Source organism: Ovis aries, chromosome 7 (assembly GCF_016772045.2).
Source record: "Ovis aries strain OAR_USU_Benz2616 breed Rambouillet chromosome 7, ARS-UI_Ramb_v3.0, whole genome shotgun sequence".
Taxonomy (NCBI): Eukaryota; Metazoa; Chordata; class Mammalia; order Artiodactyla; family Bovidae; genus Ovis; species Ovis aries.
In genome coordinates this window covers 84185427-84202987 of record NC_056060.1, presented here as the reverse complement: position 1 = coordinate 84202987, position 17561 = coordinate 84185427, and the positions used below count along the sequence as shown (strand labels likewise).

The window sequence follows — 17561 nt, the reverse complement described above, 5'->3', positions numbered from 1 at the left end:
ATCCCATGGATAGAGGAGCCTTGTAGGCTGCAGTCCATGGGGTCGTGAAGAGTTGGACACGACTGAGCAACATCGCTTTCACTTTTCACTTTCATGCATTGGAGAAGGAAATGGCAACCCACTCCAGTGTTCTTGCCTGGAGAATCCCAGGGGCGGTGGAGCCTGGTGGGCTGCCATCTATGGGGTTGCACAGAGTCGGACACGACTGAAGTGACTTAGCAGCAGCAGCAGCAGCAGCAGCAGCAGTGATCATTATTGGTTAGGAAGCAGCTAATGTATATGCAATGATCAAGTTGTACTTATTAGATATGATTTTTAAATATTTTTTTCATGTTATACAAATAGTGTATATTCATTGCCAAATGATCGCAGGAAGTTAAATGTTTCTCTTTCCAAGAGGTGGTAAACTATCCAAACTATTGGTAAAACTTGGCAATAGCAAATTCTTTCATTTATATTAATTTGGCAAATCACTGATTTTTATTTTTAGTAATTTACAAATGTCTTACTTATTCAAAGCCAGAATCTTCTAACTGACCTGAGAACCTAGCCTTCTTTCAGTGGCATTTCCCTCAAAATGGCATGCAGTTGCCATTTCCTCCTACCTTTCACTCTAGTGTTGGCATGAAGTTGCCCTCAGAGAGCTTGTGTTGTGTGTCTGCCAGCTGCCAGCCAGCTCCAAGTGGAGGCTGTGGTCAAGTCTACCAACTAGAATCCATTGGCTGCAGAAGAGCTGGGATTTCCTGAAGCAGAGAATTCCAAGCAAGCTTCAAGATGAAAATGGGAAGAAAGCAAAGTCTCTCCCACCAGCATTTGTACTAGAGAAGCAATCAAGAGTGGAAATCTGTAGAGAAAAAAGAAATTCATTTAAAATTTCTAGGAAAGGATGAATCTGCTTAACAGGCAGAGAAGTCAGTCTCTTGTGCAGGTCTTCTTATCTTTGAGGAAGGACCTGAAGTGTGTTTGCATTAGAAGACTTGGAATCTTAGTAACTGAGAGCCATTCTTAACCTTGATGAGCCTCAGTTTCCTCACCTACAAAATGGGAGAATTACACCAACTGTCAAGATTGGTGCGTGATGTAATGACTACACATATGAATGTTTCATAAACTCGAAGTGCCTTATACCTGCTACCTGAATTACCTCTTGGTTCAAATGCAGTGCACTTTGATATTCATGGGAATAAAACAGCTCTATGCAGCCTTTTCTAACATTGCTCCCTCATTCTCCCATACCTTCATCCCAGTCCCTTACTGTCTTTTTTCTTCATAGAAGTTATCATGACCTGAAAATGTACTTATTTATTCTCTCTTCCCCTGCTATACATCTTCCTCTATGAGAGTAAGACTATGCTGTTTTATTCACCACAGACTCTCCAAGCATCCAGAAGAAGTCTTGATGTACAATAGATGCTTAAAGAGCAGCGGTGAGAATGTTGAAAGACAAATGCATGATCCAACTCTTCCTGGAGCAGGACTGCATAGTGGTCAAACAGCACATTCTCAAACTTCATTTTGCTTGTTTCAAAGGCAGGTGCCCTAACACAGTACCAAGGACTTCTGATTAAGCAGGACTGGTGGGCCTACTGGATCTGCTATTTTTAACAAGTCCCCAGGGTGATTCTATTGCAGAAAGTCATTCTAAATCAAGATAAATCTTATTCTGACTCCAGCCTGACACTAACTATATGACCTTAGGGAGGTAACTTCTTAATTCCTCTGAGCCTGTTTCCTTTATCTGTAAAATAGGACTGCCAGCATTCCCACGGAGCTGTTAGGAGAATTAAATCAGGTAATGGGTGTAAAGTTATTGGCGCAATGCTAGTTAGGCAACTGGCTGCCACAATCATTATTATGGATTATTTTATTTTTATGTCCTGGCAGGACAAGAACTTTCTCTTGGGAGGCCTGCTCTTGGGAATGTCTTCAAACTGTGGTTGGGACCAGCGGCATCACCTGGGAGCTGGCTGGGGATACAGAAACAATCGCTGCCCCACGCCAGACCTGCTGACTTAGAATCTACATTTTAACAGGATTCAAGCTGATTCATCTGCATGGTCAAGTTTGAGAGGAACCGCTCAAAGTCACAGGTCCTGTTTTCTCCTGTCTCTGTTTTCAGAGTGCACAGGAGGTGGGTGAGCGCCCGGAATCCCAGAGTCTGAATCCTTCCTCTAAGTGGAGAGGAGAGATCCCCAGCTCCCTGGAGGTGCACCTCCAGGCTGAGGGCCTCCGGAGGAGGAACTCTCTGGCGGAACCCTGACTACGGCATCTGTGGAGCCAAGAGATGGATCCAAACTCCAGTTTGCTTTTGGGTCCAGCCCAGTATCTGACAGAACCTTGTATGGAAGGTGGAAGAAGCCTGTCCCCCAGAGAGCAGAGCAGATGCTCCCCCTTTGCCTGGAGTCAGGTCCCCAGCTCCAGCCTCTCCGACCCTGACTGCTTTGGGGATGAGCACATCCAGGCAAAGAGGGCCAGAGTAGAGACCATCGTCCGAGGCATGTTCCTCTCCCCAACCTCTCTGGGGCCAGGCAGGGCCCCCGCTGGGGACAGCCCAAGCCGCCCAGAGAAGCCCCGGGGGCGGAAGAGGAAGCAGAGCCTTCCCATGCAGCAAGACCCCCTGGAGACAGGCCCCGCAGGGAACCGGGGCGGCGGCAGGAAGGGGGGCCCTCGGGTGAGAGGACAGCTCCACCTGCTGAGGCAGCAGATGAGACACCTGCAGGAGCGTATCCTGCAGGCCGTGGAGCCCAGGGCCGCAGCCCAGGGCCCTCCAACAGCAGGCCAGAGGAACGGCTCTGGGTCTGGGCCCTGGGGGGTGGACAGCGACCACTGCCAGGGGTCCATCGGGGACCTCTCCAGGGTGGAGAAACACAGAGCGTCTGAGGTCCAGTACCTGTCTGAGGGGCCCAGATTTCTTCCCTCTGAAGCACCGGCCTTGCTGGAGAGTCTGAAGAAAGAACTGACGGGGGCCATATCCCAGGCTGTGGACTCGGTGTTACAAAAGGTACTGGTGGATCCATCGGGGCATCTGACTCAGCTGGGCGGGAGATTCCAGGAGCCGGTGCCAGATGGGAGAAGCGAGCCCTTGCCTCCCGAGGGCAGTGCCCGTAAAGATCCGCTTCCTCTGGCGGCCTTGCCCAGACGGGCCCAGCCGCCAGCGGGGGCTCCGCTGGGAAGCTTATCGCTAGCCAAACCTCTAGATTCTCCCAGGTACCCCGTCTCTCTGAGAATGATCCCCAAACCCTATCAGGCTTCCCCAGCAGACTGTTCCTTGGTGGTTGCACCTGCCCACATCCAGGAGGAGCAGATTCTCGGCCAGCTACTGGGCCATGGGCCCGGTGGCCGCTGGAGGGGTGGTCTTCCTCAGGACCCGTCTGCCCCGAGCCAGCCCTCCTCCGAGGTGGCCCTGCGACCTTGGGGAGCTGCCAAACTGCGACCTCTGGCCTTGAGCCAGCAGCAGTGCCCCTGGCCCTTCACGTCCACCTGTTTGGAAAGACTGCCCCTCGTTCCCCCAATGAAAATGGAGCCGGGTGGCCGGCAGGCCGTCATGGACACGCTTCCTTTCTCTGCGGCCCACATATCCTTTTTGGGCAATTGGGGTTCTCGTTTGTCCCAGCCCAGGGAGACAGGAACTCTGGATGCTGAGGGGAGGTTAGGGGACACATAACTGCTTGGCACAGGGAACTGCTCTGCTCTTCCAGAGGAGAGGGGGTCTTCTCAATGTTCATTCTGGGGCTTCCTTCCCCTGTGGCTCATAGCTAGTAGGTTCCTGAGAAAGTGGTGATCAGTTCTGAGATCTAAGGGTCTGGGAGAGCTCCTTTACCTTCTTCTGTAACATAGATTCTATCACTACTGACTTAGTCCTTTGGGTCTGGAAGGGGTTTGTTTATTTTTAAACCCAAATGGGCTCCCAAAATATGACAAAAACACTCTGTGGAAGGAGGGACCCCATCACTGAGACGTCAGCTGCTCACACCCCTTGGCCAAACAGGCCAAAGGAATGGCCTTAACTGAGGCGTGGCTCCCGGAACCTCTTGTCTCTTCAGGCAAAAAGAGACATCTGCTTAATTGAGACATCTCATTAAATTGCACCTCCTTGTGTCTGTGGAGTCACACAAGCAGGGTGAATAGTCCTGCCCCTTCTACCTGCACCAACTAGATAACTCATGGGCAATACACGAGGGGCCAGAAACTTGCCGGGCTGATGGGAAAGGGGAGATTTACTTCAGGGACAAGACCTGAGGCCAGGTGAAAGGGGTAAGAAGACTTCAGTTTAAGGACTAGCTTCTAAGCTGCAGCTGAGGAGAGAGCTGGGTGCTGTGTGGGTGTGGAGCAGGGTTGGGGGCCCCCGCCAGACAGGCTGTGGGGCCCAGGCTGGTCTGCAGGGGGTCTGAATCTTACTGCATCACCTTTGCAAGCCGTAGAGAGATCCCACTCAGAAACAGGCATTTCTTCAGAGTAACGCTCCCTCAGGAATGTAAAAGTTTTTGAAGCAAGAGAAGTAGTTGCTTGGGTAAACACTGTGTTAATTCTATTTCTGTGGGACTGCTCAGAGCCTTTTTAACATGAAGTCCGATGAAAAACACTAAGAGGAGAATGTATACAGTCCCACATGCATAAAACCAAAGAACCCTCTTTCAACCAGCATCTTGTGAGATTAAAGCTCCTGAGAACATATTTTGGATGTGGCTTTTTTAGTGAGCCAAGCTCACGCTGCTGCTTCTCAGGGACAGCCTTAAATTGCATCTCCTGGGTTCTGTGGAGTCACACAAGCAGGGGTGAATAGTCCTGCCTCTTCTACCTGGCAAGCTGTGGCAAAGGCGGCAGGAATGGGGTGGAACCAGCACAGGGCCACACCAGGCTGGCTCTTGTGTCCTAAGTGCTATGAGCGCCACCTGCTGGTCACAAGTGTTGGCAACACTGCCCAAGCTTGGACACCCCTGGGTTCTTTTCCTGGCAGGCAGAGAGCAACAGCCACAAACAAACCCAGAGCTGAGAGCATCTCGACAGCCACCAGCACACCTCTCCAGCAGCAGACACGGAGATATCACCATAGACTGATTTTCTTGTCAGATGAAAGCCCTCTGTAAGAGAAGCTATCTGTCCGGGTCTTTGATAAGAGGCCGCTGGTTAAGTCTCCCTGTCAGAGTCAGGCTGTGGAAGAACCTCAGGAACTCAGTCCCCAAAGATACTCCGCTGACCTTCCCCTGGGAAGGGTATTCTGCTGTTTCAGAAAAGCACCTCCTGTATGCCTGGCCCTGCCTCGTGAAATGAGGCTTGGGCTCTGAGAACTTCAGGAGGTTTTTCAGGGGCCACTCACAGGGCCTGGCTGCCCCGGTCATGTAGTTGACTACCTTTGGAACGATTTGGGGCCCCCAGGCAGCATCCTGGCCCCAATTATTCCCTCATTCTAGAATTATAAATTTGTTCTTCTGGGCCTTGAAAACCCGGAAGAGCAAGATGCTTAAGTATAAATGAACTTTCCCTTCACATGACACCCCTGTGAACAGGTGGAGCGGGTATCATGATGAGACAATGAGGAGTGACCGCACGCCTCCTGGGCGGCAGGCATTGGGACTGACAGTGCCCCTCTGCACTGCCACCTAGACACAGTTCTGGAACTCAGAACGCTCTGAAAACCTCTATGGTTTCTTTCTCCTAAGGCTGATGGGAGATTCTCTTGGTTGCAAAACCTGACCTGTGCTGTGGGCTAAGTTGCTTCAGTCGTGTCCGACTCCTTGCAACCCCATGGACTGTAGCCCGCCAGGCTCCTCTGTCCATGGGGACTCTCCAGGCAAGAATACTGGAGTGAGTTGCCATGCTCTCCTCCAGGGGATCTTCCTGACCCAGGGATGGAACCCACATCTCCTGTGTCTCCTGCATTGGCAGGCAGGCTCTTTACCACCAGTGGCACCTGGGAAGCCCTACCTGTGCTGATAGGAGGCCTCTTATAGACTATCTCACTTAGCACAATTAGTCATTGATTTTGCTGTGGGAACTTTATAAACTATCTGATTAGACAGCTGCCACAGACCCTGCTGTGGGCGGTAACTAACACATCGTACACGCACCATATTGCCTTGATACAATAAATTCTGAAACCTGGCGTCCATTCGGCCCACTGTTTCAGATAAGGGGTTGCGAGCCCGAGTTACCTCACCATCCTCCAGTATCCACTCTAGATCAGTATCTGAGAGGGACAGAGAAGCGGACTAAGTTGCTCAGAGTCAAAGACAGACACACGCAGAGTCAGGGTTCAAAGCCAGCATCTGACTGCCCAGCACAAGTTTCAACCACTACACTCCGCAGTTTAGAAATGGGGCCCAGAGAAGGTAAGCGGCTTGCCCAGGGTCACACAGGGACTAGGTGGCAAAATCTATTATCTGAAGCTCGGTGTTTGAACTCCCAATCCAGGATTCTTTCCACAGCACTTATAAACGATAAGAAGTAGGGCTAATGAGGCAGGGGGCAGGGGCCTCCTGGACAGCGTGATACAGTTGTGATCAGTTGTCTGGTTTCCTTTGGGTAAACTGAGAAGCCTTCATTGTCCTAAAGCTACAGCTCTCAGCCTCAGCTCCAAGGTTACCCTGTGTGTTTCCCACACAGCCCTAGGATTGTTCCTGGGAATGCTAAGTGTTTTAGCGTAAGACTCTTTATTTCCCTACCACCCTGGTGCTAGGTTTTCAGGCCACAATCCCCTACTCTCATTAAAGGGGAAGGGATCTGTTCCCAGAGTGAGAGGCATGGGTTGGAATAGAACTGCCATAGTTAATCGTGGGTTAAAGTTGACAATTCACTCACTTATTCCTTCATTCACCAAACATTTATTGAGCACCTACTCTGCTCCTAGCACCGGGCTAGGCACGTGGAATAAAAAGATGAAAGGGTAAGGCCCTCGCTCTCAAGGAGCTCACAGTCTAAATGGGGAGAGAAACATGCAATAAAAATCCCAATCACGTCATTCTTACAAAAAACAGCTTATACAAAGAACGTTGGTAGCCCAGGGTAAGGAAGGCCTAATTCGGCAAGGAAGGGTTTCACAGCGGAGGGGGCATCTGAGTTGAGGTGGGGAGGGTGAGGGGGAACTTCTGCCAGGCAAACGGAGAGAAGTGCAGCCCAGCAATTTGAGCTTCTTGAGCCAAAGTAAACCGTGATCTGGTACTCAGTCAGGTCAGGTGCTCGTTGGCATCACCACCACAAACGCAAAGATGAGGGCCAGAAAGCTGACTCCTCTCATTTTACAGACGAGGAAACTGAGACAGAGAGGAGAAGTCAGTCTCTACTTGGGGTTTTGAAATAGTTTATCTGGGGGACAGCTGCCATCTCTTCCCACCCTATCGTGAAAGCGCGCACACACACACTGAGTACAACAAATTGTATTTGCTATCACATATGCAACAGATCTTTAACACATCAAAATGTTTTTTAAACTCTGCAGCTTTACTGTACATAGATGGTATTCAGCATCTGGAAAGAAAGAAGTTTATCTGATCATACTTGCTAGAGACAGAAAAAATGAAGCAAATACATCATTCAACCAGAAAAAAATTAAATAGAAACCATAAGGAACAGGGCAATTTACCATTTGGATAATTTGACAGAATCATTTGATAAACTGGTCTTAGTTTTCCTTGACCCTGGGCCAAATCCAGGAGGGCCTCAATCCTGGTCACTTGAAGAAGGCCAAACTAATGTTTTTCTTCACACGCTACCCCAGCTCCAACCTCCTGAAGGCTTACTTCCCTGACGTTCAGGTAAAGTCCTTCAACTGAGTTTCAGTCTCTGCAAAACTCCCAAGTGGCCGCAGGTGTTTCCCATGTTGAGTCAAATCCTAGGTCAACATCTGTGCACTTTAGCTCTTCTTGTTGTGGCATTTTTGTCCTGGGCTGAGAAACTGAATAAACAGGGGTAACTTTGGGGATAGGAAGGTTGGGTCTCTGGATTTAAGCTTCTGAGCTATAGTTAAGACCCAGAAACACTTGGGGAGGGAGGCGGGGTTACAGAACCAAGAGTAAACAGCATCTTTAGCCCAGTGTGCTCTCTTTGCTGGGGCCACTATGAAAAAGAAAGAGTATATCAAGAGTTGGACACTGCGGCTATTAAATTGACCTTTGAACTTTGGTGTTTCAAAACTGAGTGAAGGAGCATACAAATCAACGTGACAATGAGACAAATCAAGCTCTGATGGTTGGAACCAGGCCTTGCGTGTTTCCATAGTTTCAGAGGGCCTCCTTTACCCTGGGTGTTGGGTGAGGGGCTGTTAATACTTTGTATCCTTTGTATCTCAACATCTTTTTTTTTTTTTTGAGCTATTTCCCTCATACCCAATCGCTTGCTTCATTCCTGAACCAAGTTCTCATTAGCAATTCATTCTGCAACTCTGAGTTGCCAATACACAGTCCTCCAATCTATACCATTACCCCTTCCCTTGGCGCTTTACCTGGCAGAGGGCACTGGGGCTGCGATGTAATCTACCTCGGTGCTGCAGACACTGGGACCACATTGATCTTGACCTTGAGCCCTCCCAAAGTCACACTTAAGGAGTGAAAAACCTTTATAAGTCTAGGCTATAAAATACATTTGTTTTCTACTGGGCATTACAGCTAATTCAGATTTTTCCATGTATAACTGTATAGGCTTAGAAAATAGCTGTGACTTCTTTTTTAAAGAAAGCCCTGTTTAGTGTGAACTGAAGCCACTCTTGCTAACCCCCGTGCTGAATTGGAAGCTGACAGTTCTGACTCTGAGCACCTCGTGGTAAATGTTTGACTTCATGGATCCTGTTGTTTGCACAGTTCAACCGCTGCATCACCTCCCAGATGATCAAGTGGTTCAGCAACTTCCGTGAGTTTTATTACATACAGATGGAGAAATTTGCCCGGCAAGCGATTTCAGATGGTATCACAAATCCCAAAATGCTGGTGGTTCTCCGAGACTCAGAACTTTTTCGAGCTCTCAATATGCACTATAACAAGGGAAACGACTTTGAGGTAAGACCATGCACTCGAGTCCCAGGAGGTCTGATGAGTGCCTTCCCTTTGTGATTGGAGTTTTAGAAAAGATACCCTTCCATGTCTGTCCTTACGTCACTGAGAGCAGGGCAGCCTGGGACCCATCTCTGTACCATCCACAAAGGTGACAGCCTCTGCATCTTCTCGTAGGCAACAGGTAGATGCCAAACTGAATCTCCAGCCAGTCTTTCTTCAGAAACATGGGCAGAGGGCTGGTGTTATGCCATTTTAGACAATACTCTGTAATGACCGGGTTTTATACCCTGAGAGCCTTCTTGCCTTTGCACCAGAAGGCCCAGGGTAAATGCCGGGCTCTGGCTGCAGCACTAGTTCTTGGCCAAGGTTTTCTTTACACCAGTTTCTGTTCATCATTTGGTTCTTTTCTTTATTCTCCCTTGAACAGTTTTATCTGTGGGCCTTCCATGGCAAATCATCTCAAATCCTTTCTGGAAGTAATACACAATACTTAAGCTGCTCAGTCCTTTGGGGATCCCTGTGAAGGCACACTGGTGGCACCTTAGAGGTAAAGCATCGGTGAAGGGTGAGCAAGCGGCCCAAGTGTCATCAGTGAGAGCTTGCAATCTTCCTTGTGTGTGGCCAACAGCTCTGTTCAGCTGGCATCTTGTTCTGCAGGTGCCCGGTGTGTCTGGTCACTGAGCACACTGCCCTCTTCTCACATTTCTCCCTTGACTGTGTGGTCACAAAGAGCAGTGTATGGACACCTCCAAGAAAGCAAAGAACTGCAAGCATCCGCTGTTCAGATGCCCCATCGAAATATGTTTAGAAACTTAAGCCTACCTGTGGGGAAAGTGGACCATGCCTCCTTTGAGAGGCTCGTGGGGGTCCAGGCATGTGGGTTGGGGGCAGCACTGCGTCTTTCTATGTGGGGGTGGTCATCTGGCAGGCAGTGGGGGCAAGCCCCCAGCCAGGCTGGATCTGGAGGCCCTGTGGGATGTCCCATCATTAATGTTGCCAGTTTGGGTGAGGTCCTGGAACGTAGTCTTGAGCCCTCTCCACCCCCAAGCCAAAGGTTGGCTTTGGAAGCAGGAATGATTCCAAGTCCTTTGAATCCAATCCCCAAAAAAGGAGGAATGAGGTACGACAGTCATAAGCTTGGGGGTGGTTCTTTCCACGTGAGGCACTAAGGAAAAGAATAGTAAAAACCTCTTTTGAACCACAGATTTCATTTCAACCAGAGTCAGCATTTCCCACTTGCTAAAAATGTCACCCATTAACGGAATCAGCTACGCCTACAGAAGGAGTGTCCCTAATCCGTTTTTTTCCCAGGTCTGTCTCATCAGGATCATCATTTTAAGGTCTATATTTGATGAGGGAGCAAGGGATTCCTGGGGCTGCAAAAGCCAGGGGCCAGTAGAGTGGGGGTGCTCCGATCAGCCTGCAACCCAAGGAAATGGCAGCATCAGGCAGTGAGGTCTGGATGGCGCCAGGCTTCACAGCCTCACGTTTTTTCTTTCTCGTGGGTCTCTTTGGGAATGCAGGTCCCAGACTGCTTCTTGGAAATCGCCAGCTTGACTTTACAGGAGTTCTTCAGGGCTGTCTCCGCAGGCAAAGACGCAGATCCTTCCTGGAAGAAACCCATTTATAAAATTATTTCGAAACTGGACAGTGACATCCCAGAGATATTCAAATCTTCCAGCTATCCCCAGGAACTGTTTCAGAATTAAGATCCCACAAAGTGAGGAGTGACTTGTCTGGCTTTCCTGGGTTTGGTTCTCAAATGGCAGTCAGTACAGCTGTAGTCATATAAAGAGGGCATAAGGAGAAATCCCTCAAATAGGTACTACAACCATTTTTGATCATTTATTTCCTCTTCCAGAATAACCAGAGGTTTAACATTAACTATAAAATACTGTAAAAGGAACACAACGGTTTGGAACCAGAAGACTCTCAACTCCACTGTTTCCAGGTATCATGACCCTGGGAACCTGCAGTTATCTCTGCATCTGTAAAACGAGGTTGTAAGGATAAAGAGATATGTCTGAGAGTACTCTGTGAAATGTTTACTACTCACTACACAAATGTTCTTTTCTTCCCCCCTTCAGTTTTCAGATAAAGTTATCTTATTTGGAGTCTTTCTTACAAAGTGCTGTTTTTAGTTATCTATTTATCAAGTTTCACTGATTTGCAAGACACTTTCAAATACATTCAGTTCAGTTCAGTCGCTCAGTCGTGTCCAACTCTTTGCGACCCCATGAATTGCAGAACGCCAGGCCTCCCTGTCCATCACCAACTCCCAGAGTTCACTCAGACTCACGTCCATCGAGTCAGTGATGCCATCCAGCCATCTCATCCTGGGTCGCCCCCTTCTCCTCCTGCCCCCAATCCCTCCCAGCATCAGAGTCTTTTCCAATGAGTCAACTCTTCGCATGAGGTGGCCAAAGTACATTACCTTTAAGCTATTTATCCTGAAAAGTCGATATTATCTTCATTTAAAAAATAGCCAAATAGAATCTTAGAACTGTGAGGTAAGTTGCCAAAGGCTACGAGGCCAGGGCATTTGGGTTGGGAGGGGTGGTCAGGAGCATGGAGGCACCCATGACCTTCTGATGCCAGGCTGCATGGGGACCACCTCATGCTGCCGCCCATGCTCTCAAACAGGCCACTGTCCCCGGTGAGCATCCAGCACGGATGCGCCACTGTCTTCTGACAACCCCTGCCTGACACTTAGGAGTGCTTTGTCACCCGGATGTCCACCGATCCTTTCAGCAAAGCCACCACAAACTTTCTGTAGGATTTGAGAGTTGTTATACATTCCCAGTCATCAGGTGGAAGTTCATCAGCAGTTAAATAACCCAAACTATCTCTAGTCGACCAGTGTAATGAATGCCCCAAGCTCCTATGTTCTGAAGAAACTGAACTTCAGGCCACGAAAGCTAGAAAGGGCCTGAGGGGGCTCATCTGGCCCCGCTTGCTTAAATGAGGAAGGAGGAAACTGCAACTCAGACGGGAGGTTTGTGCACAGCCTCACAGATGATGAATGGTGTAACTGAGACAAATACAGCATCACACAGAAATGGAAACTCCCCTGCTCCATAAGGACCTTACAGCCCATGGTCAATCTTTCACAGATAAAGGAATTCAGGAAATCAACTTTTTTTTCTTTCCCCCCTGCTGGTCCAACGCAAATGGTGACTTGCTCTGAGCATATAAGCAAGACCTCTGGAATGCTGGGTAATTGCAGCATCCCAGCTAGTCGGAAAATCAAGTCTTTGAAAGCATGCCGGAAGTGCACAGGCCAGGGAGGGCATCACTCAGAGCTCGTTCTGACTAAGGAGTGTCTGTGATTTCATTAGCTTACTGCTTTCTCCTCTACAGAAATTACTATGCCAACTACCCTGCTTCCTTTTGAGGTCAGCTGGATCAGATAGGGTGAAGTTCCTAAATTATTGCTAGATGTATCAACACAGAAAGGTAGGAAAGGTGACTTTCTTTTTAATTTTCTCTTACTCCAAACAGCCAAGAGGAAAAGCAAAATTAAAAAAAAAAGAAAGAAAGAAAGAAAGAAAAAGAAAAATATTCAGCCTGAACCAGTCTTTTGGGGTTGTTTCAAGGTTATTTGTAAGTGTCCTTCAGTACATCCAACTGCACTCAGATGATCTTTGCCCTACTTTCTCCCACAATGTTCCCTTTACAAAAATGAAAGACTCTGCCAAATCTAAGTTTTAAAAGTAAGCAAGCACTGAGTATCCTGAGCAAAGGCAATCAGTTATCTGTGTTTGGAGACAGGAGAACCTGCTGTCCAGAGTGACATTACATAGTTATTTAAGACATTTAGGGGAAGCAATTCCAAGTTCACATGATTGTCCAATGTGGAACAGCCACTTTCTGCCCCAAACCTGAAATTCATTACTGTGTGTTTTAAACACTGAGCCAAGCCACCTCCAGGGCAGTGAACCTTGAAATGCACAAGTTCAAATTGAAAACACTTGTGTACCACAATCTTTCCAGGAAGTGTTCTCTAACCACTGAGCTAAACACACAAGAATGTATAAATACATGTTCTCTGCCAACAGAAGAATTTTCTATTTTATTTTTCTGTTTCTACCAAGAATGGAGGGAACACATTCGGAGTGTAAGCTGAGCTGGTTATCGTGTTCTTTTAGCAGTCATAATATTGCCAAAGGTCAACTGTTTATTCACCTTTTTCTTCCCATTAAGGTGCATATGGGTACTATTCTCTCCCAAATTAAACATGCCCAGTGTCTAGTCAAATACTGTATAATCCTTCGTTGATGGACAGTAGGGGCTGGACTGTGGTTTAAGATGATGGTACTACTGAGGGGTTAATGTCTACTTATCAATTAAAAGCAGGCAGTTAATTGGCATTCCATGCAGAAAGAGGTTCATTAGGACCCTTTATTTCAAACATGGTTGCATTTAGTATACACAGCTCCAGACCAGATTCATACAGTAAAAGGCCAAAGGCATCTCCTAGGTACATAAGGGGCACCTGAACCATTTTCTTTCCATCAGAGAAAGTGCACACTGGCAGAGACAGCACACCACTCTTTAATAAAGCTGCATCCCCCAGGCCCATGGAGGCACATGGGTCTACTTTTTAAAATGTGTCTTTGTTTTCAATGATGTAGAATCTTGAGAGAAATTAATAATTTAAAATAAGGCTTCCATAATTTTACATGTGCCTTTAAGAAAACACATCTTTTAAAGTCAAATCCTTAAAAAATTTGCTGAAATTTTGGTGACCAGTTTCCCGGATGAAGTGTTATCCTAAATTGTTCATAATCTCTTTTTAAAAGTGAAGTATAGTTGATGTTTGTTAGTTTCTGGTGTACAGCAAAGTGTAAATGCTCATGAAAGTATAAAATTACTCCTGGTCAGAATTAAGTATATACAATGCACACTGTAAGGCATGAGCTCTGGTTACCTATTTGAGATTACTGATAATGTGTGCCGTATCTCTGAGGTCAATCATGGTGCTTATACTTAAAAAGATGTACTAAGTGCTCAGTTGTAGAATAAGATAATTCATGAAAAGGGCATTTTTAAAGGGTAGACAATTCCTACACAGAAGGAGCGCTTTCAGGTTATATAAACTTAAATAGTACAACCAAGTACCCAGGAGTTGATGCTCAATCATGTTGTTTTAGAAAATCAGATGTGAGGCCCCAGAGAAGGAAGGGAATGTCTGATGAAACGTTGAGGACAGGTACAGATGATGAAAACAGTCAGTACAGGAACACCCACCCACCCACCTCCAAACTCCACCAATCTCACATGTTCATACATTCCCTGAGGAATCTGCCTTCCCTTTCACCAAGTCCCCTGGGATTGTATCTCACAATCTTATCCTTCATACTCATAAACTCTTGCTTTGCCACTTTGGAATTCTTCAGAGTCACCCCTTAAATGTCAGATCCGAGTCTTCCCTTCAGTTCAGTTGCTCAGTCATGTCCAACTCTTTGTGACCCCATGAACTACAGCACGCCAGGCCTACCTGTCACCAACTCCTGGAGCTTACTCAAACTCATGTCCATCAAGTCAATGATGCCATCCAGCCGTCTCATCCTCTGTCGTCCCCTTCTCCTCCTGCCTTCAATCTTTCCCAGCATCAGGGTCTTTTCAAGTAAGTCACTTCTTTGCAGCAGGTGGCCAAACAACTGGAGTTTCAGCTTCAACATCAATCCTTCCAATGACTATTCAGGGTTGATTTCCTTTAGGATGGACTGGTTGGATCTCCTTGCAGTCCAAGGGACTCTCCAAGAGTCTTCTCCAACACCACAGTTCAAAAGCATCAATTCTTCAGCACTCAGCTTTCTTTATAGTCCAATTCTCACAGCCATACATGACAACTGGAAAAATAATAGCTTTGACTAGATGAACCTTTGTTGGCAAAGTAGTGTCTCTGCTTTTTAATATGCTGTCTAGGTTGGTCATATTTTCTTTCAAGCAACAAGTGTCTTTTAATTTCATGGCTGCAGTCACGATCTGCAGTGATTTTGGAGCCCCCCCCCAAAATAAAATCTGACACCGTTTCCCATCTATTTGCCATAAAGTGATGGGACCAGATGCCACGATCTTAGTTTTCTGAATGTTGTACTTTAAGCCAACATTTTTACTCTCCTCTTTCACTTTCATTAAGAGACTCTTTAGTTCTTCTTTGCTTTCTGTCATAAGGGTGGTGTCATCTGCATATCTGAGGTTACTGATATTTCTCCTGGTAATTTTGATTCTAGCTCGTGCTTCATCCAGCCTGGCATTTCTCATGATGTACTTTGCATATAAGTTAAATAAGCAGGGTGACAATATACAGCCTTGACTGATTTGGAACCAATCTGTTGTTCCATGTTCAGTTCTAACTGTTGCTTATTGACCTGCATACAGATTTCTCAGGTGGCAGGTCAGGTGGTCTGGTATTCTCATCTCTCTAAGAATTCTCCACAGTTTGTTGTGATCCACACAGTCAAAGGCTTTGGCATAGTCAATAAAGCAGAAGCAGATGTTTTTCTGGAACTCTCTTGCTTTTTTGATGATCCAATCGATGTTGGCAATTTGATCTTTGGTTCCTTGCTTTTCTAAAACCAGCTTGAACATCTGGAAGTTCACAGTTTATGTATTGTTGAAACCTGGCTTGGAGAACTTTGAGCTTTACTTTGCTATTATGTGAGATGAGTGCAACTGTGAGGCAGTTTGAGCATTTTTTTGGCTTTGCCTTTCTTTGGGATTGGACTGCCCTTTTCCAGTCCCGTGGCCACTGCTGAGTTTTCCAAATTTGCTGGCATATTGAGTGCAGCATCATCTTTCAGGATTTGAAATAGCTCAACTGGAATTCCATCACCTCCACCAGCTTTGTTTGTAGTGATGCTTCTAAGGCCCACTTGACTTTGCATTCCAAGATGTCCGGCTCTAGGGGGTGATCACACCATCTTGGTTCTCTGGGTCGTGAAGCTTCTTTGTGCAGCTCTTCTGTGTGTTCCTGCCACCTCTTCTCAGTATCTTCTGCTTCTGTTGGGTCTCTACCATTTCTGTGTCCTTTACTGTGCCCTCATATTGTTCTCCTCATATTTCTCCCACCCAGACTCCTATCTCCTTGATCACTGCTTCTCCTTAACTAAGGTTGAAAAGTAAACAAGCACTGGGTACCTTAGGCTAGAAAAGCAGTCTAAGGCCAGAATGTCTCATTTTCCTCCACTTTATTCTCAGTGATCTGATCTGCAGTCTCCCTACATTCACTTTCCCCCTCAACCAACACCTTTCTGAAGAAGAGTACTGTGGTTGGGGCATGAGTTCTAGAGCGTCTTTTCTTTCTGGCTCACGCACCTACCAGCTATGATCTCTGCAAACTGTTTATTCCCTTGGCGTCAGCTTTCCCATTTGTAGAACAGAGATAATAAAACAGTAACTACCTCAATAAAACTGTTCTAAGTTTTAGGTAAAGTCATACACATGAAATTCTTGGCACACTCCGAGTGTTCAGTAGGTGCTCAGTAGCTATGTTCTTACTCAGCAGTCATAAACTCCTACCAGTGAAAAGTAATTATTTCTTAAGAATGGCACTGATGTATGACATTACTGATACAAAACATATTCTAAATTTTCTTTTCACTACAACCATGCAGTAACGTGCACTGATTTAGGGGACGACAGCATAAAGCAGCTTTAAAGTGCTATCTCCTGAGAGGTAAACAAAACCCAGCTTTAAAAAAAGCCTTGTACTGTGAACTTCATATGCATTCTCAATTACTTTTTGTAAAAACTGCATGTTGACGCGCTACTTACTAGACATATGACATGATCACTGCTATCTGCTGCTGCTGCTGCTAAGTCACTTCAGTCGTGTCCGACTCTGTGCGACCCCATAGATGGCAGCCCGCCAGGCTCCCCCGTCCCTGGGATTCTCCAGGCAAGAACACTGGAGTGGGTTGTCTAGTTGGTTGCTAATACATCAACCAGCTTTTCTTTTTTACAGGCCGATACATTGCTTTTTTGACATCCTTTTAACCATAAACTTTGTGACTGATGTACTGACAGCGTTTCTAAAATTATCCTACTTGCTGTCTTTAGCAACTGCTTTTTAAAGCTGTATCATTGTCCACTGGACAGTTCTTGGCTTGAGTATTTTATGAATTAAGTTCTGTACAGTTATTCAAAACATCTTTGAATTGTTCCACTTGTTAAAGAGGCTGTCTCACTGCTTTCTTGATTGGGTGGGTGGGTTCAGGGAGCATTTAATGACATAACCCTAGCTTTCCTTTCTTAATATTTGAGAGGAAATTAGTATTTCTTAATATTTCCTCTCTTAATATTTAAAATCTACATTTCCACAAAGATAAGCTTGCTTTCTAATTGAAAATAACCTGAAGTCTCTTCTGGTTCTTTTCATTTTAGAGTCATTAAATTTGATTATTTTCTTCCTCTGCTCTTTTATGAATGTGGGTTGGTGCTTACTTTTTTCAGAATATTTAAGACTCTATAGATTTTTTTGCCTACTGGTTCTAAATAAGCTGACTTTTTCAAATCAAGCTTTATGAGACAATTTGTTGTCGTTCAGTTGCTAAGTCATGTTCAACTCTT

General features: G+C 46.3%; 1 protein-coding gene across 2 annotated transcripts; it reads left to right on the top strand.

Annotated features, from left to right (window-relative positions):
- The first annotated feature begins 2215 nt into the window (after nt 1–2215).
- PROX2 (prospero homeobox 2) lies at nt 2216–11112 on the top strand. Of its 2 annotated transcripts, XM_015097183.4 has the most exons (4): nt 2216–3574; nt 7644–7751; nt 8793–8987; nt 10508–11112. In XM_015097183.4, exons 1-4 carry the CDS (start codon nt 2285–2287, stop codon nt 10691–10693), a joined length of 1779 nt encoding a protein of 592 aa, XP_014952669.2. In that variant the 5' UTR covers nt 2216–2284; the 3' UTR covers nt 10694–11112. The 2 variants fall into 2 exon arrangements, with proteins under 2 accessions (XP_014952669.2, XP_027827829.1); XM_027972028.3 differs by lacking the exon at nt 7644–7751 and having other exon boundaries at nt 2216–3001.
- The last annotated feature ends 6449 nt before the right edge of the window (nt 11113–17561 follow it).